Source organism: Fusarium keratoplasticum, chromosome 6 (genome assembly GCF_025433545.1).
Source record: "Fusarium keratoplasticum isolate Fu6.1 chromosome 6, whole genome shotgun sequence".
Lineage (NCBI taxonomy): Eukaryota > Fungi > Ascomycota > Sordariomycetes > Hypocreales > Nectriaceae > Fusarium > Fusarium keratoplasticum.
This window is the reverse complement of record NC_070534.1, coordinates 2,385,270-2,409,190: the sequence shown is the minus strand read 5'-3', so window position 1 is coordinate 2,409,190 and position 23,921 is coordinate 2,385,270. Positions and strand designations below refer to the sequence as shown.

Here is a 23,921-nt window from a genome sequence, read left to right as displayed (position 1 = left end):
GCCACCATCCATGCTGGCTGAAGCCCCTCGGGTTTTCATCCAGTCGGGGTTTTGACTCCTGACGTTAGCCTTCTGCGAGAAGCAAGCCAGTGGTTGTTAGGCTGTTATCTAGAACCCTAGTCAGGCACATGCTCTGCATGGAAGAGTGCGCTCTGATTCCGCACCCTTCTCAGGAACCCCTGCTGTACTCCTGGATGGTGGACACTGATCTTCATGTTGATCTGTGATCAGTCACTTGGTTCGTCAATGGCTATGAAAAACTTTGTTCAAAAAGGGGCGTAACGGCCCGGGGCGTTAGCGGATCGGCAACATGGTGCGGCTCAGATCATGGAAAGAGAGTGAAAATTGAGGATAGGCTCCGGTGAGACACAAATGACCGAGGGCGGAGGATGTTTCCGCGTCGAGGTCAGTCATTCAACTGAGAGACCACTGGTGAGAGGTGAGAGCTAGTATCAGTCCCCCAAACACATGGGGAAACGCTAGTCAGTCAGGGCTATCCTGGCCGGCCACGTCCTCCTCATAGCTCCAGGCCCTTGGCGACATCTCTGTGAAGGTTTCGCTTTCGCCCTAGATGGGCTAGAAAAGGAGCTAGAATTAGGGATGAATTGATCAGCTCGTGGTCCTGAAACGGATGGCCGGCACACTCCACAACTCACTTATCTCAGAGCAGGGACATCTGCCGAACCGGGCAGATGGCCGTTCCATCCCTTCCATGAACTCTTCCCAAACCAGTCATGGCTGTCAAGGAGTAACATCGGAGTGTTTTGGCGTGAAATATCCAAGGATATGGCACCGACGCTAAGTTGAGTTCCTCTTACTTGTGGAGTTTCGGCTGGCGAACTTGCAGCGGCTTATCCACGAACCCGGATATTGCCAAGCATTTCTCTTCTTTAAGCAGCCTCTTCCTTCCCCCATGTTGACAAGCTGCTCCGTTCCTTCTCGTTCCGCTCTGGGTGTGACTCTGCCATCGGTTCCTCGAAGATGGATAGCTTCACGACTGAGGCGTTCACCCTGTTGGGTATTGGCTTGGGCTTCATCATCCTTCGGACGTATGCTCGGGTCTCTGCTGTGGGACTTCGGAGACTCGAGGCAGATGACTATCTCATGGTCGTAGCCGCGGTACGGGACCCCTGCCTTGCTTCCCAATGTCTCATTGTTGTCTAACATGGTCGGCATCTAGATCGCATATTCGATAGAAACGGCACTCGCATATTCCGTCGGGGCTTTCTGGCATGGGTTAGCCAACAATGGCATGACGGATGAACAAAGAAAAGCGCTTGACCCGGGTAGCGAGGAGTATAGGCTGCGAGTCAATGGGTCCAAGACACAGATTGCAGGATGGTCAACCTACACATTCCTGCTCTGGGTCCTCAAAGCGGCCATGTGCAGTTTCTATCTGCGACTCACTGAGGGTCTGGACAACTATCGGCCGAGGATCTTTATCGGCTTCGGGCTCATCTTTGTGACTTGGGTCACAGTCCTGTTGTCCATTCTGCTTGGATGTCAGCCGTTCCACAAGAACTGGCAGATTTACCCCGATCCTGGGAGTACGTGCCGTCTTTACTCTAGAGAACCCAGTCCACTGACCGTTATTAGATTACTGCCAGCCAGCGATTTCCAACATCGATATCTTCGTGACAGTTGTGCTCAATGCGGCAACCGACTTATACCTGTTGTCGATTCCAGTGCCGATGCTTTGGTCAGCACGGCTTCCAATGCCCAAAAAGATTGGACTGATCACGCTCTTTTCTGGTGGCATCTTTGTTACTGCAGCTGGCATTCTGCGCTGTGTTTTGATCGTGACGGTATGACTTGCCTTGTCCACCGAGCTTCTTGAATGTCGCTAACTGGCAACCCAGAACCCATTGACGGGCGCTCAGCAGGCTGGTTCCTGGGCTGTGCGAGAAACGTTCGTGGCAGTCGTGACAACGAACCTGCCCATGATTTTCCCATTCATTAGACGTCAGCTGTCGCCCATTCTTGGATCATACATGTCGCAGCTATCCAAGGGTTTCTCCGGCAAGTACGGATCTTCGAAGCGGCCGACGAATCCTCTACCGGGCTCGATTCGATTGGACGATATAAATACCGATAATACGACGGGGACGGGTACGTTGCGGAAGAAGGGTGATGCATTCTCCCAGTATCCCATCATCACAGAAGGTGCCAGCAGCGACGAGTATCTTCCTGGCGATGGTATCCGAAAAGACACAGAAGTTCGAGTGATCGAAGAGGTGCGAGAAAACAGCCAAAGTAGACAAGGCGGAGAGACAGACCTTGCGCGAGCATTATACGGACAGCCTGGCGTAAAAGGCAAGACCGAAATAGAGCACGGCAATAGCTGGAAAGGATCAACGTTTGACAGTCGCGTATGAAATTAGATTTAGAAGCAAACAAGTCAAAAGAAACAAGTTCATTTGTAAAAGAGATGACCAGTGTCACGTGTGTATTGGCACAAGGGATTGTTAGATTCTCCCTTGATCGGAAAGCGTAATGGGAACACCTCCTTCTGTTTGTCCTGTTGCGGCTCTCCTGCACGTAGCCTTATTGCATAGGTAGGCGGCACTAGCCTGCCCAATGGGCAAAGATAAATCTCTACCTACCTATGCTTCAATGCTGGGAATTGATGGTTAATGAGTGTTGCAACTTGAATAAATGAACATCAAGCCTTATGGTTAATCTAAACGCAACTTCGCATGCATTTGGCCGTGCTAAACTGCGCGGACCCAATGTCTTTGTATGTCTCTTGAATAGATTATGTGACGCATTGTCCCGATATTGGATCTTGAGACTTAACTTGCTTGCGGTTTGCAGCCGCTTTGGAGTGGAATACGTCCTTTGTGGCTGCTTCGAGTTTTGAGGCACTCTTCAATCTGATGCCTCAATGAATGTCGGGCAAATAAGCTTGCGAATCCGCTGGAAATAAAGCCTGGATGATACAAGCGCTCAATTAAGCTTATCATGTTGCTTCAAACTGCATTTAACCGGGGTCCGTGTCGTAGACAACCAAATGATGCGCGGAATGTATCTGGATTGGTTTCATGGGCACATCTGAGGTGAATCCCCATTCCCAGTTCCGGGTTCCCATCACCAGTCAAAAACAATGTCTTCGTCAGACGACTCTGCTTGAATGGCCGAAGCCGAGTCATTTAGCCGACGGAGACTTGTCGCCCGCGCTTCTCCCCTGACGCCGTCGCAACTCTATCAGCCACCCCGCGGTCTCCGGCTGCGGGGGAGGCACCGCCACGACGCTGACGACCAACCATCGAGACCCCCAAAAGCCCGCAATTTGCAGGCCACAGTGACGTGGTAGAGGGTCGGAAGACCGGGGGCGGGGATTCAAGTTAGTCAAGGGAAAAACGAAGACGCCATTTTCGAATTCGAGCGTCTGGAGGTGAAGCGGTGATTCTGAATGGCAGCTTTAACGCCCTCGACAGCTGTTCATCTACAATTCAACCTCAGCCACAGGATTCCTTCCTTCTTTGCAGCTCGCTCACGCCAACGCATTTGCATCAACCCCCCGGCGGTGACACGGCGAAGCGCATGTCGTGGTCTTGGCAACTTGGGGATTCGTCTTGGCATCCGCGCTGATCGGGCGGGCGTGGCGTGGAGCAACACAGAAGAGGGGGGCAAAACGAGTTAGCATAACGTGGAGGGAGAGAGAGTCAGGCTCAAGGGAGAGGGGGAACAGAGACAGAGGGAGAAGCAGAGTGGAAGAGACGAGACGGAACACAGGCCCCGGATGGCTGTTCCCTGCCCATGGTCAAGGATTCCCCTTCACTGGGTGGTTCTTTGGGGAAGGAGGATGGGAACAGTGAGGGGCCTCTCTGAATCCAATGCTTGCTTGCTTGGATTGCTTGAGCGTTTTAGCGGGAGGTTTGATCCTCCATCCATTTTCTTCCTTGCCAACAAAATCCCAACCCCCATCGTAGTCTGTCCACTTTTCAACCTCTCGGATTTTTCCTTTTTTCTCTTACAACTTCCTTTATTGACATATTAGGTGTCACTCTTCATCTTGCATATCCTGTCTTGCGGGATGAGGTCGTCGCCAACGTCTACGTGTCGAGAAGTTTGTTGCCGCTGCTTCATCTGCGCTCGCCTTGTTCCTGTGCCGTGCTGACAGCCGTGTTGCGCCGGAGTGTCGGTGGTGTTTCGGTGTCGACATTGAGAGTGGCTGGTACTGCCTGAGACTGCTTCATCGTCGCATTTTTTGGTGTTGTTACGTTATTTGGCATTTCGCTATCTACCTTCCTCTCGAGCTTCCGAATAAGGCCAAACCCGAGTAACGCGGACTCTCGTTTGCGCCTATTGCCGATCCCCAGACCACCATCTCAAAGTCCGTCGCCGCTCCGGTCATCCTCGGATCGGCCGGACCATCCGAACGCCTCCCGCTCAATTGTTCCCCGCGATTCTCGCAACCTACCTTTCTTTGGGTTCTTACGATCAGCTAAGAAACAAAGAATTATTAACCTTACTCGCCAACCCGAGTCGTCTGCTCCCTTTTTGAGCTCGGTCGGTGGCTAGCATTGCTTGCCGCTCTACGTTATTCGGCGCCATGCCCGCTTCACCGATGTTACTGCTCCTTTCCCGAGGCGAGCACTCCTCATCACCTGAGGAGGACTCTTCCTCAACGGCGGGGACAACGGGCAGTCTCGTTCCTACGGATTCATTCGCAAACGACTTGTTCCGTGATAAGTTCATGGGCATCGCCAAGGGGGGATCAAATGGCGAGAAGATTATGCGCGGCTTTCTTATCGGTCTAGCTATCGGCCTCATTGTCGCTTGCTTCGTATGCTGCTGGTACCCATGCTGTAGGCCAAGGCCACAGGACCGACAACGAAGACGAAGACGACGTCAGGGCCCGCCCCCCTCTGACGAGGAAGAGAATGCGGCAAGTCGCGTGCCGCCTGCCTAGCATGCCGGCTTGCGGTTGCTTAGCCCACACGCTTATGCTCTTGGATGAAGAGCCGTCTGGAAACGAAACATCCATTGTACATTGATACCCCAGATACGAAGACAACGACAAGGGACGAGATAGCGGTATGCCGCGATACGAGGTGATGAGGTGGACGGGAGGTTGAATGTGCCCATGAATCCCCGCCTGACTGGCGCTCCGTGAACGGAGGACGATCTTCGATTTACACACAAACAACAACGACTTGGCGCAAGGCATGGGGAACGAGGGACCTTGCCTTTGAAACTTGGAGACGATCGAATGAAGCTGCGCCAGACACGGAAGACTTGGCGACCGCCACGTTTTCTGCGGCCAAGTCAAGTGTCCATGGGAGAGTCGAGGAAATGGATGAACCGACGCCAAGAGAGGGAATCAGCGTACGCCTCGGAACGTAGCGATGACGGGAAAAGAGACATGAGGGGGTATTTCGAACCCGCTCTGTTAGAGATGGCATGAGAAGGTATGATACATGGGTTCGGGTTTTGCATTGGATAAATGGCGTTCTTGGGACGGGGCGGGTGTTTTTCTGGGTCGGCAAAGTCTCAACACGTTCAGAGACGTGTTTCTTTCCAGCATTGGGGGTTCTGCATCATAAGACAGCATGGATAGAGTGCGAGCCTGGTGTCGATTCTGCATGTTGATTTCTCTAGAAGGAAAATGAATAGAGAAAAGAAAGATGTTCTTCGCACAAGGGTCGTGTACAAGCCATGGACGTTGCATTGAAATGCCTCAGCTGAGCTCAGCTGGCTGACGCGGATAGTGAGGCTCACGATAATCTTGACGCGCGTTACTCGTTTGCCACGGACGGACTCGTTTCTCTTAACAGAGTCCGTCTGGAAGGTCCGCGTCAGTCTCTGGCTGGCTCGTCGCAAGAGCTGGACGATCACTTAGAGGCTTTCCCCTTCGGACAATTCAAAGCCGACCTCGCATTCTGAGGCGCGTCCTAGCCACAGCGAGCGACAGGGATCAAGGACGGGAATAGCAACGAATGGCGAGCCGCCCAGGACAGGCACGATGCACAGCCCCATTCACGGGCCGAGTGTGGCGTAGCTTCACGCGCACGTTCGTGACGTTGGCGGGACGGACGGGGCATCTCGCACTGCACCTGCGAACGGGCTATAACGGGTAGTATATAGAGGAAGGGGATCTTGAAGAGTGATCTATAGATGAAGAGGAAGAGCTCTATAGATTTCTTTGGTTTGTTCCATTTCCAAGTTTGCTCGACAACCCTCCTTTGTAAAGCCAGGTGACCTCAAAGCACCATCTGCTGCAGCCTGTGTCCTCGTGGTGTGCCAAGCCAAGCATTCATCAGCTTAGGACCTGAGAGAACGCCTTGTCCTGTCCAGTTCTGCCCCGCCCTCCAGCCAGCCTGCTTCACCTTTTTTAAATCTTCAAACATCCCGTCAGCTGCGAGTCCTTTTCGTTCCTATTTCTCTAAACATCCATCACTGAGACATCCACTCGCTCATTCTCACCTGTTCTGCGTACCCGTGTACCACACCATACGTCATCCTGTACAGAGCTTTGTAACCGCCCAGGACCTTGCGCCCAACTCTAACCACAAGAATCGACCCCAACCGAGTTCCTGATTACAGGACATAGTCGGCAACATGCTTGACGAAAACCTTCCGACATATCGATTCAAGCCCTCATCCGAGAACCCCCTCAACACCCTTCTCTACTTCACACAGAATGGATCCGACCCCGCGCCCGAGTATCTCCTCAAGCGGCCCTCGCCGAGCGATGCCTCCGGACAGTACGCCATCGGCCTGCTCGACTCCTTAAACTCGTCGGTGCTTTACGCCGAAGTTCTCCTCAAGCCTGACTGGGTCCAGCCCACACTGTCAGCCGCCGAAGTCCGCGCCCAGAACGGGAACCCGCCGCCCAAGACTCCCGTCACCCCCGATAACTTTTCCATCTCGCTCTACAACCCCGACCAGGCTGTCCCAGTGAAACAGAACCAAGGGAGCTGGGGAAAGTCAAACCAATGGGAGTTTGAGCTTCCAGAGAGGTCATTCAAGCTGCCCAGTGCTAGCCAGATTGACCAGGATGCAGACCGGACGGCTATTTCGGAGTTGGTCCCCAAGATTGTCTTTCGCTGGAAGCGCGATGGTCGCCTGAGCAAAGATATGACATGTTATATGACTGGAAAGAGCGTGGGTGGAAAGAAGAGCAAGGAACCCGATATCACTGTTGCTTTCTTCCGGGCAAAGCACGACTCGACCTTGACCCTCTACGAGCCTAACATGGCGCGTGTTGAGATTGAGGATCGTAGGGGCCTTGAGATTGCCCTCCTCATGAGCGCTGAGACCATCCGAGATCTCTACCTTAACCCACGTCATGATCCGTTCAACTTGTCTGCTTCTTCGGGCGGCCGACGGCGCCAGAATTCCCGACCTCCAGCTGGCCCAACCATGTCTGGTGCTATTGGCAACAACCGTCCGTCATCGCCTCCCAGAGCACAGGCGCCCAACAACGATGCCCAGCGTCAAGCCGAGATTGACGCTGAAACACAGAGACTGAAGGCCATGGTAGCCGAGGAAGAGCGACAGACTCGGGAACGTGAGCAGCAAGAGGAGAATGAACGCAAGAGAATCCAAAAAATGCTCGAGGATGAGGAAAAGGAGCGTCGGAGACGAGAGGCTGAGATTGATGAGGAGACTGAGCGCTTGCGTCGTGAGTACGGCATGGACGGTCAGGACTTTGGAAACCAGACCAGTCCTACCAATACGTCACCACGATTGCCTCCACGACCTCAGTTTGCCTCTGGAGCCCTGAATGTTCCATCGGGATCACCTGGTCTGCCTCCGAGACCTAATAGCGTTGGACCTACTCCCAACAGCCCACCTCAGCCAAACTACTTTGCGCCGCCGCCGCAACATGCCCAGCCAGGCCCTAGCGGAGATGGCAGGAAGCGCCAGGGCCTTGGAGGTCTCTTGTCAGGAGCGGCACCCTATGCTGGCCCTGCGGCGGCGAGTGTGAGCGGCTTCTTTAGCGGCCGGAAGGAGGAGGACAAGAAGAAGAAGATCAAGAAGAAGCGAAGCGTGCATTTCTAAACGGTCTGGTAGCAAGGAGTAGATCTTGCGTGTGCTTGTGCGCTGTTGGCGTTTCTGGATGGGTATTACATAGTATGTATATAGGCATTGGGAGGATATACCATATGGATAGGATAAGAGCATTGACTTGAATTAACGAGATATGACATGAACTGTTTGGCGTTTGCTTTCTAGGGTGACTTTTGGCGTGCTTTAGAAAGACTGGTCCTGTTGATGTATCTAAGAGTTCCGACTATCTGCAGGAGTTCCCACTGCTTCCTTCAGTGTAACTTGAGCTTGACATTGTAGACAGCTTCCGTGTAGCCTATCTGGTCTTCCCTTGGCCGTCCTGTCGCACCTAAGCACAGAATTTGCGACAGTATCCACAGACGGCCGCTCTGGTAACCGCAGTATCGCATCCGCACTCACACTGACAGACGGTGTCGTTTGTGGTGAAGCCTTGTGATTCTGCGCAACTGTTGTCAGTAGTCATGCTGAACGTCGAGGCGCTCCCGTTGTCCAGAACCTCCGAGTCGGTCGGAGATTCCGACTCTTGTTTGTTATCAGACGAGGACATTGTTGTGCAAGGGTTGCGTAGATGTGGACCGTTGAGGGAGGTAGTGAAGGCTTCCAAGGCGGAGATATATCGAGGTTGATGATGGTCACGAGGTTGAGTGACAGTGATGAGGTTGCATGAAAAAGCGTGAACGTATGCCGTAGACCGAGCTGTATCACGTCTGATACTGAGGCCACGAGGTTATTCACAAAGAACAGGCCGTTTTTGTGAATAGCCTCGTGAGTAACAAAAGGCAACGTCGCCCTCTGGTCTTTATCGTATCACCCTCGAAGCTGGCATGTTCCGGTTCTTGTCCTGAACAGTCTTGCGACCGTCCTCTCCACTATCACGTTTCCTTTGTTTGTCTGAAAAGTCTGTCATCTCGACTGTGATGATTGTACGTCGCTTCGGCATCTTGAGGGGACGTATGTACGCAAGGTCACCGGAGAACATGTCGGGGACGTAGATGACGAGCTTCATGATAGAGATAAGAAGGGGGCGAGGGGAATTGGGCTTTGATAGCTGAGGAGAATGGGAATGTGACTGGAGAGTCTATTGTCGACTGTTTTTGGAAGCCTAGTCTTTACGGATGTGAATAGACCTACTGATGCTGCTGAGTGATCAAGATGTAACAAAGACCGAAGAGTTTGCATACTGAATATGCCAATTAGAGGTGTATGTCATATCCCATAACATTGGTGGCTTGTAAGGAGTATGATCGTGAGGTTGTGCTCGGCCATACCTAGATGATGCAAGCGTCCGCGATACACAACCAGTCTTCCTTCCAATGGATGTCGCCATATAGACTGACAGTCCAAGAATATGCTATGAAGGGCATTGCGCTGATACCCTTGAATACCCCTGGGTCTCTTGTTCAACATGAGACCCTTCCGGCTGTCGCGTCTAATTGGAACTAAAGGGTCACGGCAACGTCTTGTACTCCATATCACAAATGAGATTGCACAGAATACAGTCACTCTTGTTAATTCGCCGATGTGATCAATAAACCTGACCCAAACTCGGCGGATACTTCCAGGTTACACCGTGCAGTCTGTGGTCGTGTCACCCATCCCACGACTCTGCAGGTTGATATTAACTGCTGCGTATCATTGTCCATACAAAGCGTGGGACTTTCAAGGGTGCTTCGGCAGTGAAGATCTTGCTCCCGAGCTGGCAACCCCCTGTCGATCATGGACCCGGTCGGGAACCGTCTGTTCCCTTTTTAGGTGCGAGGATTGTGGCAGGGATGATGATCCTTGATCATGTGAGGGAAGACGAGGACCAACAATGTGCGTGTCTCGAGTTGCATTCGCTTTGCGAGCTGAGATGAGGAGGTCCAATGCGAAGGGGGGCATTCTCTGTGCAGAAATGCCTCCTCATCGTACTGGAACAACAGCTAATAATACATATTGGAGAGAGCTAGTTGTTTCTGCATGTCTTGAGGAGCCACCTGAAGCAACGGCATCTATTCTATATTAAATAGCGGGAATCCAATCCCGTCCGAGCGCTGTTCAGCTCTGCGTTTGTCGGAGAAAAGAGCTACTGCATGGACACTGACGTGACAGCCACAGGGGTCTGGGGTGTGCGTTGGAAGGATTAATGGCATTGAAACAGCGTCGCCTGAGACCATGACGGTGAGTAACCGGGATCTCGTTTCTTTGGTCCCACACGAGGATTGTCCCCGTCTCCATAACGGGACGTGTTATTGATAGCCGTGGAGGAGAAGAATGCCTTATAAATAGAAGAATCGCCTTGTTGGTCGGGCTGTGACGGCTGGGGAGTCGAGGGATGCTTCGTCAACTTGTTTCTTCTCTGTTCTGAGTCCTAGAGCAGACAAGACAAAGTCGCGATGCGGTTATTGACGGTTCTCCTGGGCTTCGTCGCCTCTGTGAACGCCCTCTCGGGCATCACTCCTGATAGCTTCCAGTTCAGGACGAAGCAGCCACCCACACTCAAGGTCTTTAACCATGCCACCACAGACTCGAAGCTCGAATATGTTTCCAACTCGGGAATCTGCGAGACGACGCCCGGTGTTGACCAACACTCGGGATACCTCTCGGTTGGTACGTGATAAGGCAGTGGCCCTTTGGCTTGTACTGACAATGACCAAGGCAAAAACCATAGCATGTGGTTCTGGTTCTTCGAGGCTCGCAACGATCCCAGCAACGCGCCCCTGGTTCTCTGGCTCAACGGCGGCCCCGGGTGTTCTTCCATGGTCGGCCTCTTCCAGGAACACGGCCCCTGCCACTTTGTCGACAACCAGACAGAGCCCTCGCTGAACCCTCACTCATGGAACGAGTACGCCAATATGCTGTACATCGACCAGCCTATCGGCACCGGCTTCAGCGTTGGGGACCTGGATGTCAACTCGACCATCACCGCGGCCCCTTATATCTGGAGGTTCATGCAGGTCTTCCTGGACAGGTTCCCCAAGTACCAGTCCCGCGATTTTGGCCTGTTTTCTCAATCCTACGGCGGCCACTATGGCCCTGAGTTTGCGGATTACTTTCTCAAGCAAAACGACGCCATTGAAACCGGCGCTGTCGAGGGCCACAAGCTCGACATGGTGGCGCTGGGCATCAACAACGGTTGGATCGACCCCAAGATGCAATTCAAGTCGTACGCCACATACGCCCACAGGAACAAGTACAAGCAGATCCTCAACGACGAGCTCATCGGGCGCTTCCTGGATGCTTACGACGACTACTGCCTTCCGGCGTACGAGAACTGCACCAAGGCCGAGGGGCAGGATGAGGGCTGCGCGAGGGCGGATTACGTCTGCAACGAGCAGATGTATGTTAACCTCAACATTGCGAGCAGGGTTGACTTTAACGTCTATGATGTTCGTATTGGGAGGGATGATGTTGATCCGCCCGAGACTTTTGTCGACTACATCACGAGGGCGGATATTATGGAGGCCATTGGCGCGAGGACGCGGTTTGCAGAGTGCAGTGATGAGGTGTACGCAAACATGGAGACTACAGGAGACGGTGAGTGGTTCCCCGGTGATGTTTTGTGCGATACTGACGGGGTATAGGTGCACGCTCGTTTCTCGGGCCGCTAGCAGACGTTGTGAAGCGTGGTATCAACACTCTTATCTGGGCCGGTGACACGGGTAGGTCATAACTTGTGCTTCATCTAGTGAATGTGACTAACATGATACTTTGCAGACTGGATCTGCAACTGGGAGGGCAACCTCTGGGCAGCCGACGCCCTCGAGTGGCCCGGCCAGGCCAAGTTTGCAGCGACGGCGCTGCGCAACTACACCGTCAACGGCAAGGTTCACGGGAGATACAAGGTCGTTGATAACCTGGCTTTCCTAAAAGTGTTTGAAGCTGGCCACTCGGTGCCTTATTATCGTGAGTTCCATGTCCTTGGGATCTGATGAGTTGTGGTGGACTAACTTGAGTGACAGAGCCCGAGACTGCGCTGCAGGTGTTGAAGCAGGTGATGCAGAAGGGAGCGTTGAAGTCGACTTAGTGAGTTGTATCTTGTTGTAATGATATTGCATGGATCAACAGGGTATCCCATATGAATAATGTAATCTGGGGGAGCATTCGCGAGTTTTGAAAGCATGTAATCCATATGTATAATTGACGCCGTCATGAAGCATCTAAACCATAATGACATAGTCCAGTTCAGCATACATACAACCTGTATCATGACCAGCATTCCGTCGTTGAGATCCCCTACCTAGGTTCATACAGGTATAGAGTACAGGTACGTCAAATATCCATTGTGCGTCCTAAACGCCCCGGGCTATGCAACGCCTTTGTTCAGCCCCCTTCACTTCTGCGCCTTGAACTTCTCTAGGCGCAGATCGTTGATAACCATGTATCGACTGAGAGTGATCCAGCCGTAGCGGAACCACACCATCTGGCTCTTGTGCGCCTCCGTCATGGCGCGCCAGGCCGTACCGAACGCATGACCACCGACAAGCTGGTTCATAAAGACAAGAGACTCGGGGTGCGCCTTGTCCTCGTCCTTGGCGCTCTTCCGAGACAGAAGCGTCGCAAAGGCGTCCAGGAAGGACGAGTACTTGCGCGCAATGCCCACCGTGGTGAGCGTGTACAGGTCGACGGGGCTCGGGAACGCCGACTCGCTGGTCAGCGCCTGGACGAAGGATCGCGCGCCGAGGTACAGCGAGATGTGGTTGGGGTGCGACGACACGCCGTAGCTGTCAAAGGTGATGAGCACATCGATGTTGGCCGTGGGTTGGATGTTGTTGGCGCGCTGGTGGCCGAACTGGGGCGCAAAGGCGCTGCCGAGGAGGCCGGCGATCATGTTCTTGTCCCACATCCTGGTCATTGAGTCGGGAAAGTCGGTCCTGTAGAAGATGGTACACTGCGTCAGCTTGGGGGGAGCTTGTTTGCCCTCTCCAATCCCTCCGAGGAGACACTGGAGGGTGTACGGGTCTGGACGCACGGGTTGTCCACCACAAACACATCATCCTCGTCGCTCAAGCCCAGCGTCATGCCGCTCTTGACTAGTTCCTTCTTGCGAACATCTCCTAGTCCATCTGCGTTCCCTATACAGCGCGGGAAAAGAAAAAACCATCAGCCAAAACAACTTGCTCTTCTTTCTACCCGCTGCTTGTAATCGGGGTGACTAGGCGTCTCTGTCGGCGGCTCATACCAGTGCTCAAACATAAGATCTTTACGTGGTTACCCGTCTCGGGTCTCGTGAGGGCCAGGACCGTAGGAGAAAAGAACATGGCCTCGTCGTCCGGGTGCGCAATCAAGAGGCAGATGCGCTTGTTCTTGAGGGCCGGCCAGCTCGTTTGTGCGACGCTGGCCAGGTACATGTACAGGCTGGGGAGGATAACCGCCAGCGCGGCGAGGATAAGGAGAAAGTCCATGGTCGCGGGAGTATGCAATTCTGTATAATCGGGGTTCTGCTCGGTCGTGCGCGATCTTGGATAGGCTTCGTCGTTTCGTCTGATCGGTCGCGATAGAAATCTGGAGGCTTGGTGGCTGGTGTCGCGGGGGGGTTGTAAGCAACAGATCTGTCGCTATCTTGCTAAGATCAAGAGATTGAGAGGAAAGAATAAAAGCAAGTCACTGTTGAAAGCGCGCCCTTATTCAATCCCCCAACAACAAGCAACAAGAAAGGTGAATGTGTCGCGAGAAGAGGTGAAGATGAATTGGAGGTGAAGACGCCGTGGAGGGGAAACTGGCACGAGGGCTGTCGCAAATGCCACCTTTTTGCTCTGTCGACCCCTGGAATGCGATTAGCAGCTGACCACCTGCTAACGGCTAGCGGGCTGCTTAAACCCCGAGTGGTCGACAAGCGCTACGGCTCAGCGCATGATCCCCTGGAAAGGCGCCGGTGCCAGAGCGGGAGTGGGATGGGAGACCCTGATGTCATGAGAGATTCAGGGGTCCATGGATAAACACGCTAAACCCACATAGGAAATCAATTGACTTGTCCAGATGCACTTGTCAAGAGCTAGCATCTCCAACGTCTTCTAGGACTTTGAAAGCTTCACTTCAACAAAGCAACAATCCTTCTTTGTCATCCGCCCACCTCTCGCATCTACCCAAGCCATGGCTCGTCAACGCAAGGAAAAGAAGGAAAAGTCCGCCAAGGACATCAAATATGCGCATCCCGACCGCTCCGCTCCCAGCGAGCAGACCCTCCTCAACTTTGCAAAGCAGCGTGACCTGTTCGCCGAAGCCGACCGTCGACAGCGCCAGGTGGACAATAACGAGCCTGTCCTGCCTCCCAGAGCAGAGCGAATCCTCGAGACCATCTTGTGGACCGTGTCGATGGCTATGCTGCACTTTACCTTCGATGTGCTTGTGCAGCGGCAGTATGGCATTGAGGTTCTGTGGATTCAAATCGTCCAGCGGACGCTTGTCGCATGGCTCGGTAGGTCAACCATGATCAGGCTGCTCTCTTTGAACTGGCCTGCCGTGATTTTTGCGTTCTATTTGCTAACATACCTTCCTTTCATAGTGTTCATCGGCCTCTTCTACGTGCTACACCCCCATTACTCGGCCCCAACCTTTGTCCCCTTCGTCCCGAGAGATTGGCAAGAGCCTCTTCGTCAACTCATATTTTTCACCATGAGTGTTTCCGCCGGCTGCTACATCATCTACATCACCAACGAGTTCGGATACCTCGCCGTCCTGAAGCAGGCCCCGCCCGTGGGCTGCCTGTGGCTTTGGGCAGTCATAGAGCTGGACCTCCTCTGGGCTTTCACCAGCCTGCTCATTGCAGTTGGATACGGTTGGACGCACGGCTACGGCTTCAAATAATTTGCGAATTTATTCTTTGGTTAATTTCCTTGCTGGAATCGCCTCCCCGGGCTCGCCTACCGTGGTTGAAACGTCATCCTCAAATAAATCCATCGATTCGCTTCTTTTGACTCCAAGGCTTGTCAAGGTCCCGACCCGCGAAAGACTCTGATCCTGGTGCGTCAATCGGCTCACGAGCTCCTCTAACCGGTGAATCCGATCCCTCTGGCTCTCAACTAGAGCTTCCAGCTTGCGTGAGCTCTCATCCATCTTCATCTCGCGCCATTTCGTCCTGGACTCCAGGTCACGCAGCCGTGATGAGATCATGCTTGTCTGCATGAACTGGACTCTGGTCGTCAACCCTTCTCGCTGCCTCACCAGCTCCAACGCCTTTGTCCGCACTGGTAACCAGGCCATGGCAACCGTCGTGCGGCCGCCACGCCAACTTCTCGGCACCAGTGTCCACCTTTGACCCTCGTCGCCAATACTTGCTTTGGCCTCCGTCTCAGCCACCAGATCAAGAAGGCGCTGCTCAAGGTTTAACAGATCTTCCATAACGAAGGTGTACATCTGATGTTCAGGCTGGTAGGCATGAAAGCCCTCGTGCTGGGCGTTGATGGCAGTTACGAGGTCTGCCAACCACGCAGATTCGGTCTTGTACCATGACAAAGAGGTCTTGACACGAAAGTACTCTTCGTCACTGTTGCGCAGGTACGTGAGCCGGGCGTAGACGGCGGCGATGATTGCGACCACAAAGGTGAGGATGCCCGCGATGTTGGCGCTGATGGACAGCGGCGAGTCTTGCTGTCCGTTGGCATCCATTGAGAGGGGAGGGATGGCAATTGAATGCACAACTTGAAGACTTCTCAATGCCACCGTTGGATCTGGATTGCCATTGTAAAAGGGGTTGTAGAAATTATAGTGAATGAAAGACTTGAGCAACGTCCAGCCACGCTGATAGCTGACGCCACAATAACCTCGTATGTAAAAATAAACGCACGTGATATCGCACGTGATCCGTCCACTCTGTCCTCTATTTCACCTCTTCTCGGTATTAAATTGAAGATGAGCTCTTTCTAAGTTCAATCAAGGCAGATAGAACAAGGTCTGCTCCGTGAGTGACGTTGCTAGCTTTCATCCTGACTTTTGTTGTATGGTGCAACTCGCGGATGAAAATGTGGGTCTTTTTAACTTGCCTAATCAGGAAGCCGGCCGCAATTCCAACCCGCCGCCCCGGACCGGTGGTCATCTCCTCCGATGCTGTTCGCCGTCCGGTCCCCCGGGTTCCGGTACCTTTTAGTTCGTCACAGGATCATGGTATTCTCGGCCAATGTAGTTTGATTTTAGATGCTATGTGATATCTCATGCCATGCCATTATGTTTCCACCACAATCTGTCGTATCGTACTGGATATCTCCTTCTCGTCTCTATATGTACCATGCAATTAACTCAGCTCTATAACAAAATCCTCTACTTTGCGCGCTTTCCAGGCCGTGTAGATGCTGCAAATGTGATGCCCCTGCGCTCCGGAGGGACCCGCTCACCACCTTCATCATCACTGTCTTCACCATGACCCACACCCAGAGCAGCCTCTCGCCGCCGTCGCTCGGCAGGGGTCTCTCCTGCTTCCTCATCTTCCTGGGTCGCAAGGACAGCCAGGCGGCGCTTTCGCTCAACTGCTGTCTCGCCCTGTTCTTCCGAGGGCTTGTTTGTGCTGAGTTGACGTCCTCGGCGAGTAGGCGAGCTAGACTCTCCAGCGGCAGGCCGTTCGCCCCTTACGGGAGAAGCCTCAGCGGCTTTGCTAGAGTCTGGGACCTCCTGTGTGGCAATCCTCTTGACAGTTTGCGAGGCGGTCGACTGATCCACAACTTCCTTCCTCGTCCGAGAATCCAGCTTTTGCATTTCGCGAATGAAGTCTTCCTTGGTCATGCGCTGGCCCACGCCGCCGATGGTGAAGCGAATGTGCTTGTCATCAGCAGCCTGAGTTTCCGCGACAGACTTCTTTCGAGACTGCTCGCCGCTCGCAACACCGAATCTACCTCCAAAGGTAGCCCAACCGGGCTTGGCAGGCGCCTTTTCTTCGGAGGATCCGCTAGCACCGGCTTCGGCCTGCTCGCCCTTGCCAGAGGGTAGCTCGTAGGTCTTGACGACCTCACCGTCCTCGTCTTCGACAATAATCTGCGGCTCGTTAGTCTAGTGCCCCATTATAGCAATAGGAGTGGTACATACCGTGTTACCAAACTGATAAGCTCGAGCAGGTTCATGCTTTCGCTCCTTGCCCTTATCCTTGCGCTTCTCCATTTCGACATTGTAGACCTCGCCCATCTTCTTCTTGAAGCCAGAAATCGTCCACAGCTTATCAGCGTCAGCCTTTGCAACAGTAACGGGTGTTGGAAGCCTTTCGTTCTTGTGCTCTTCAGGAACAGGCTGAACATCGATGACTTCACCATCGCGGCCCTCAAACACTAGATTATCGCCTTCGTCGTAGATGTTGACAGGTCTTGGTGGAGTCTTCTGGCCGCTGCTTCCAGAGGGGCTGGCCTCAGCTTGCTCGATTCTCTCAGGCTCCTTTTCCTTGGAACTATCCTTGGAACTATCCTCAGCAGCCAGAGTGGACTCGGTGTTCTCGCGTGAAGGTGACTCTTCGCGCTCAGCAGGTTCGGCAGGAGACATGAGAGATGTGGATTGACGCTGAGGGAAAATGGCGGACTGAGTGATGGGGCCACCTGGGCCAATACCGTCGTCCCAGGTCTTGTGCTTCCGTTTCCGTGAAACAATTGAAGAAGATCTGCTTCCGCTGCCTTGATCTCGCTGCTTGCGTAAGAGATGGCTGTACGGTCCGGCAGGGGGTGCCAAAGTGCCGGGAGGATACTGGGGATTCTTTTCCTCATCGAAGGACGCCTCAGAAATAGACCTCGCCTGAGACTTGGATTGGGATGTGATTCGAGGCAGTCTGTTCATCCAGGATGGGCCGTCTTCAGGGGCCGCTGTGTATGACATTGTCAGACTCAGGGTGTTGATGCGCTTTCCAAGAGTAAAGACAGCAATGGAAGATCCGTGAACCAGAATCGAGGTGACGACCAGGAAAGTGACAATAGGCCACACCAGATATATGAGATGATAATGGGGAGAGTTCTCCGGCGGCAGTTCTGACAGGGGTACTGGCTCTTCGTGCTCAAGCTCGGCTCGGGCTAGAATGGCAACAAAGATGGCACCGACACCGATAGGACCGAAATGTCCTGCGAAAAGAGCCTCTCGCCAAGTTTTGACGTCCGGTATAAATGGTTTCAGGGCCAACATAATCGGGATTCGGCGGAAGAAGAGGACAAAGATGGCAATGACGACCAGACGCCAAGCCTTGAGGCCGAAAACGCCGTTGTTGAACTCCTCCCAGGGAATGATAGTGCCGAGGTAGACGAAGTAAGTCAAGTTGAGCAAGAGATCGATAACGTTGGAAACATGCGACTCTTCGGTCTTTTCGCCAAACCAACCGTCGTTGGAGAAACCGACACCGGCCGCGAATCCTACCAGCAAGTCATCCATGCCCAAGATACTACCAGAGCCGGCACAGAAGAGTGCAACGACAAAGTAGAAGACGAGGAAACTTTCTCGGTCAATGAGATCATGCTCTTCAGCGTACTTGATACCGTGGCGAGCAATGTAGCCAATGACGAAACCATAGATGGCGCCAAAGATACACTCGTACAAGATGACATAGACGACAAAGTGAAAGCTCACGTCTTGGGCATCCCGCTTGAACTGGATGAGGTACAGGGACAGGTAAATAAAGGGGAAGGCCATGCCATCGTTACAGCCGGACTCGGCGGACAGCAAGTCTCTAAGATGCTTGGGGACACGCTTTGCGAACTTGCCCTTACCAACAACCGAGGAGGCCAGGACAGGATCAGTAGCAGTAACGCAGGCAGCCACAACAAGACCGTCAAGCCAGTCAAGCTCTGGGATCATCCACCAGATTACCAAGCTAACAATAAGCCAGCCAAAGGTCATGACGGGGATCAGTAGCAGAACGACGGATCGCCAATGGCGCTCCATGTAGAATTTGGGCAATTCGACACCGACGGCGAAACATTGAACGACCAGGACGATTCGGGAGAATTCAACGGTGACGATGTCAACGCTTCCCCATTCCTTGGGGTTGATGAGGTTGGCCGCATGAGGACCAAAGATGACACCACAGAGGGTGGCAACTGTAGCTTCACCAATGTACATGCGCTCCTTGATAACGGATGAGCAGAGCATGAACAGACTGGTGAAGCCGCCGAGGATGATGTACACCAAATGAGGTTTGGTGATATCGAGGTGACTCCACGCCATTGCGAAAGACGGTGAGCAACAGCTCTAGTCGTAGGCGGGAGGTTGTTTATGTGTGTGGCCTTTTCGGCGCAACAATCGGGTTGGTCTCGCGATCTCGGAGGGACGGCGGCGACGTTATCGAGATGGGGAAATTTCGCGGGAATCGGCAGCGCCGAGGTCAATTGCAGTCGCGACTCGTCTCAAAGAGAAGCGAGGCATCCACGACCGATCAAGTAGAGAACGACGGATAAGAAGGAACGTCGGGGGGTGAGGGCGCGATGTAGGAGGGAAGAAATCTCTGGAAAGGATTCCTGGGGTTGAAGTTGATGGGAAGCAACCCAAGCAAGTGCACCCGGCAGGCGGGCGCAAAAATGGCACAGGCCTGGACCGGTGTCGTCACAGGGCAGGAGCGCCTGTTAAACTGGGATAGGACGCCACGAGGCGCCACAACGGTCTTGGCAGTGGTAAGGATTGAGCTTGAGGCGACAAGGGAGGTGGAAATTCTAGACTCTTCTCCAGCAACAGCAAGCGAGCCAGCAGAGAGAGGACAAGTCGAGTGATGACGAAAGAAGAGACAAAAGACGCAGAGACTGGCGGCATAAGGTTGATTTAACCTCATGGACGCGAGATTTGGTCTCTCCGGAGGGGGCGTCTCTTAGCGCACCTCGAGGCTCGTGCCATGGCATCTTGAACCAATTTTTCACCCACACAGCCCATCTCCCACGCAACCTCGACCAGCCAGACAAGGAATTGAGCAGCAAGGGGCCCCGGTCGTCGACTGCCGCCAAGATGGTGCCAAGTGGGGGCATCGCGGGGCCTACGGATACGCCGCTGCTTTTAACCAGAGATGCCGTCGCGTCCATGAGCACCAAGCCGGACGAGACGGCAGAGGACCAAGAGGTGTATCATAGAGGCCAGTTTTTGCTCGGAAGCTCTGGGAAGCTGTAGAAGTAATCATTGACCTGTGGCCCTCTTACCAAGCAGATATTCTTACCAACCAAGATCTGACACCCTCAGATCTAGAATCAACCACATGGTCTTACGGGAACGGGCCTGGATCCATCTGTCTCGATCAACTCTGATCGGAGTGCTAGCCCTTGTCTTATTCGTCATCCTCTGCATGCGTCTCCCTTGTTGGAGCCCAAGCGTTCTACCAATGCTCCTCTTGTTGAGTCAGTCTCATTCACACATGGTCAGCGCCTCAAAATCCTCATTGCCATCCATCCATTCATGATGGCACGCTCTCATCAAATTTCAGCTGGCACTAGACGCCCAACGACGCCTGATAAGGGGTTTGCTATTACCCAGCCAAAAGCAAGCAGGCGGGATGAAAACACCAAGGGGCCATGCTGTTGCTACCCGTTCAATGCCCCTATGATACGACTCTACAGAAGAAACGGCGGCCGCCTCCCGTCATTAAAGCAGCGCCATCGACCCCGGCAGTTCCGTCAAGGAATCGGACCTCCGCTCACATGAGAGGCCGATACGAAGAGATAGTCATCCCACTGAGGAAACAAGAATTGCAAGCGACCTGACCACCAGCATCTGGCCAATGTCTGTGTTGCTTGGCAATATCCGTCACCTCAATGACGCCTCCCTTCGCTTGCCTCGGCTGCAATAACCTCCCCGTTCATCCTCCCTCCCCCATGATGTCCTCAAAAGAGCACAAGATGTTCATCTCTCCGCATCGATTGTCAGAGAGACCCGCAGGATCTTCAACACCAAGGTGCTCCCACGCGATGCACACTCACGTCAAGGTGCATCTGCGAGTTCCCCCCACGGGCAAGCGGTTCTGTCGGTGTCGGCGGCCGTTGAGCCGATCTAATCTCAGCTTCCTGTATTCCCTTGTGTGCCCCCGTTGATGGCGCTTTTTCGCACATGGCTTTCAGGGTCTCGCAATTCAAGGTTATTTTTTCGCCCCAACGGCCACAATTCTAGCCCGTGTTTTAGCCCTGCTCAGCTGCTAGACCGACCCTGCACGGTTATTGCATTGAAACCTCCTGGTCACGCAGATGACATCGCGCTCATAGGCTGTCAAGTTAGCGTTTCAACCCGTGAGTTGTCCGCCCCTTATCTCGCATCATTGGCGCGATAAAGATAAAGCCTTTCACCGACCAGATTGATCCAGATTGCGGGATAGCGCTGCATCGCTATGTATTTAGAGTTGGGACTATGGGGGACATGCATGACTGTAACCTCGGTTCTTGTGGTTTGCACGCAGCCAACGACACTATCGCCAGTCTGCCAAGACTCTTTACCGACTTGGTGCTCGACCCAATCGACTCTTCACAGATACCCGATAAAGTCAATTTTCACTGCTCATGTCGAATAGTCCAGATTTATATCCAAAAGCTAATATGAATCGACGTCGCATTGGCAGGTCTTGGAGATCTCTTGGACATCTGACAGATCCCCGTTTTTGGTGCAGCCAAGACGCCCAGAACTGCACCCAGCGTTCGCCAGACACTGGGCGCCAAGGGCCAAGATCTTGTCCCGAACCGCCAAGAAGGAAAATGCACCAGGTGGTGCAAAATTCATCAAGAATGAGATTTCACGATGGCTTCATTTTCCAGTTGTTGAATGGTCAGGCCATAGTTCATGATATCGCTTTGGGTGCTGTTGTGAGTATTGGGCTTCAGTGCAAGCGACACAACCAACATCGATAACATATATCCGAGACTGAGAACACATCACACTTCATTGCGTACAATTGCATACACATAATCGAGTAAAAGGAGAATCATCGTGCAATGTGAGGGAGCTTCAAGCCCCCAAATCTTGTCGCATTGCATGAAAGCCTCCATATCGGAGGCTTCCTCATTGCTGATGGACTCTATCCTTATTTGTACAACATTCTAAGTAGATTGCCTCCCATAAATGATCAAGACCAAGAAAATAGTGCTTCATTCCTCCAAGGTATCTATCCCGCCACTTATTCCAAGCAACTTTAGTTGAAAGCCATCATGTAAAAGAGAGTCGACATGGCGAATGACACACACATGTATCCCAGACTTGGGACATGGATTGAGCCAGCAGCTGTTGGAGTAGCGCTTGGCTCTTCGGTGCTGGTCTCAGTGGACTGGGTAGGGACCGCCGCCGAGGTCCTCAAGGCGGTGGGTGCAGGTGGAAGAGATATCGTAGGCTCCTCAGTGTCGACGGCGAGGACGCTACTCTTTGTTGCGAGGTCCTCGCCCACAGAAGCTCCAGGGCCAGTCAATTTTTCCTCCTTTGTCGTCTCCTCGGCAGTGCTTGCGTGAGTCTCAATCAAGATGTTCTCCTTGGGCCGTGTAGCCAGAGTCGAAGCAACCGAAGTGGAAGTCGTAGTTGGGGGTGCGGGTGCGGGTGCAGGCGCAGGTGTGGAAGCCGGCTCAGGGTTCTCAGCCTGAGGCTCATCCATATCCCGGCAGAGGACAGCAACAAGTTCACCTCTCTGGCCGCGATACAAGAGCGATTCCTCGTCGGATGTGACACCACCGCATGTTTGCTGAATAACGACTTCCGTCTGCTTGACCGAGTCCTTGCATGCAGCAGAGCAGGCCTTTCCACCAGTGAAGTCGCCAGGGCTGCATTGGGCGAGAGGGGTGTCGTAGGCCTGGACGCAGTTGACAGGGGCATTGGGGGAAGAAATAGATTCAAAGTCGGACAGGGTCAGCGACTTTGCAGCCGCGGAACCAGCCATGAGAATGAAGGACAGCTGAAGCCATCGTCGTGTGGATTGTCCAGCCATTGTGAAGTTGTGAATGTGAAGTGAAGTGAGTGAAGAAGTCGAAAGTCTCCAGCAACAAATATGTCGATTAACCAGGCACGGTAGGTTCGATTATATGAACTCAATAACAGGCGAGACTTGATCCAAGTTGTCAGGCGTGGTATCTTTCGATCAATAAACTGGCAACTGGGTTGAAACGCACTATGTTGCAAGACAACCAGGCTCACGGGACGAACACGCCAAGGGTCGAATGTCAGGAACGAAAACCCCGAGGGAATATAAACGTTTATGCGTCGAGGGGTTGCGAGTGAAACCTGTCCTTGGGGGGACTAGATCGTTTTTTTATTGGGATGTTCGGAGTTTTTGGCTTGGTGTGGCTGTCTGTGGGTGGTGATATGAGACGGATGCGTACTAGGATCCGCGTCGGTGGCTTTCGGAAAAGTCAAGATACGAAAACGATTTGCTGGTAGGGGAATATTAAACTCTGGGAGAGTGCTCTTTTTGGTCGTTTGGTAGTAGACGATGGAAATTGAGGGTATCGTGGCCGAGTGACGATGCGGTGTGATGTGTCTGGTCGGTCGCGATGATGCAGATGTACACCAATTAATACGAACAGCAGGATTCCAGCGAAACGATCGATGGTGAGATAAAACGAATGCAGAGATGCAGAAGAAAAAGGACTGGAGGAAAAAAAGCGAATGGGTTTGTTGGCTCAAGTAAGTATCAAGGGCAGGGAGCACAGCTTTCCCACAGGCCAAGATGTGTCGCACAGATGAAACGAGTGCTGAAGATGTTTGTTCCCTCTGCAGCTGGGATGGGCAGAGGAATGGATTAAATGAAGGGGATTGTAACAATCTGCTGTCAAGTGCCAGTTGGGGGTCAATGTGGGTGAAATATGTGTGAGAGCAAGCACGACAACATGGGGGGATCAGCAGCCGCACCCACAGTAAAAAAAGATACGATGATGATCAGGGATAGAGCATCATCGGGAAAGGGAAACTGCATGAAGCGAGCAGTTCAAAATAGGACATCATATGCACATCACTAGAGGGTCTTTGAGATGAAACTCGTCCATTGATGAGCCACGAAGGCGGCGCATCACAATCGACGTGTCGTG

The 23,921-nt window shown here is 53.0% G+C and overlaps 6 protein-coding genes and 2 pseudogenes across 8 annotated transcripts, besides 2 other annotated features; 4 read left to right on the top strand and 4 right to left on the bottom strand.

The window, feature by feature from the left end:
* The first annotated feature begins 900 nt into the window (after positions 1 to 900).
* Positions 901 to 2,375, top strand: NCS57_00873200 (annotated as a pseudogene). The gene is made up of 4 exons: positions 901 to 1,119; positions 1,181 to 1,547; positions 1,597 to 1,805; positions 1,860 to 2,375.
* Positions 901 to 2,375: a sequence feature.
* A 4,189-nt stretch (positions 2,376 to 6,564) lies between these two features.
* Positions 6,565 to 8,010, top strand: NCS57_00873100 (uncharacterized protein; the record flags this gene model as incomplete). Its single annotated transcript, XM_053058538.1, has 1 exon — positions 6,565 to 8,010. The coding sequence occupies one exon, from the start codon at positions 6,565 to 6,567 to the stop codon at positions 8,008 to 8,010; it is 1,446 nt and encodes a 481-aa protein (XP_052912369.1).
* Positions 8,011 to 10,373: 2,363 nt separating this feature from the next.
* NCS57_00873000 lies at positions 10,374 to 12,025 on the top strand (annotated as a pseudogene). Its single transcript has 5 exons — positions 10,374 to 10,608; positions 10,657 to 11,535; positions 11,583 to 11,660; positions 11,716 to 11,904; positions 11,961 to 12,025.
* Positions 10,374 to 12,025: a sequence feature.
* A 306-nt stretch (positions 12,026 to 12,331) lies between these two features.
* On the bottom strand, positions 12,332 to 13,403 carry NCS57_00872900 (N-acetylglucosaminylphosphatidylinositol deacetylase; the record flags this gene model as incomplete). Its single annotated transcript, XM_053058537.1, has 3 exons — positions 12,332 to 12,872; positions 12,971 to 13,073; positions 13,181 to 13,403. The coding sequence occupies 3 exons, from the start codon at positions 13,401 to 13,403 to the stop codon at positions 12,332 to 12,334; spliced, it is 867 nt and encodes a 288-aa protein (XP_052912368.1).
* A 688-nt stretch (positions 13,404 to 14,091) lies between these two features.
* Positions 14,092 to 14,805, top strand: NCS57_00872800 (uncharacterized protein; the record flags this gene model as incomplete). The annotated part of the gene is made up of 2 exons (XM_053058536.1): positions 14,092 to 14,416; positions 14,504 to 14,805. 2 exons carry the CDS (start codon positions 14,092 to 14,094, stop codon positions 14,803 to 14,805), a joined length of 627 nt encoding a protein of 208 aa, XP_052912367.1.
* A 9-nt stretch (positions 14,806 to 14,814) lies between these two features.
* Positions 14,815 to 15,606, bottom strand: NCS57_00872700 (uncharacterized protein; the record flags this gene model as incomplete). The annotated part of the gene is made up of 1 exon (XM_053058535.1): positions 14,815 to 15,606. The coding sequence occupies one exon, from the start codon at positions 15,604 to 15,606 to the stop codon at positions 14,815 to 14,817; it is 792 nt and encodes a 263-aa protein (XP_052912366.1).
* A 648-nt stretch (positions 15,607 to 16,254) lies between these two features.
* Positions 16,255 to 19,119, bottom strand: NCS57_00872600 (uncharacterized protein; the record flags this gene model as incomplete). Its single annotated transcript, XM_053058534.1, has 2 exons — positions 16,255 to 16,962; positions 17,014 to 19,119. The coding sequence occupies 2 exons, from the start codon at positions 19,117 to 19,119 to the stop codon at positions 16,255 to 16,257; spliced, it is 2,814 nt and encodes a 937-aa protein (XP_052912365.1).
* Positions 19,120 to 22,045: 2,926 nt separating this feature from the next.
* Positions 22,046 to 22,825, bottom strand: NCS57_00872500 (uncharacterized protein; the record flags this gene model as incomplete). Its single annotated transcript, XM_053058533.1, has 1 exon — positions 22,046 to 22,825. One exon carries the CDS (start codon positions 22,823 to 22,825, stop codon positions 22,046 to 22,048), a length of 780 nt encoding a protein of 259 aa, XP_052912364.1.
* Positions 22,826 to 23,921: the final 1,096 nt, after the last annotated feature.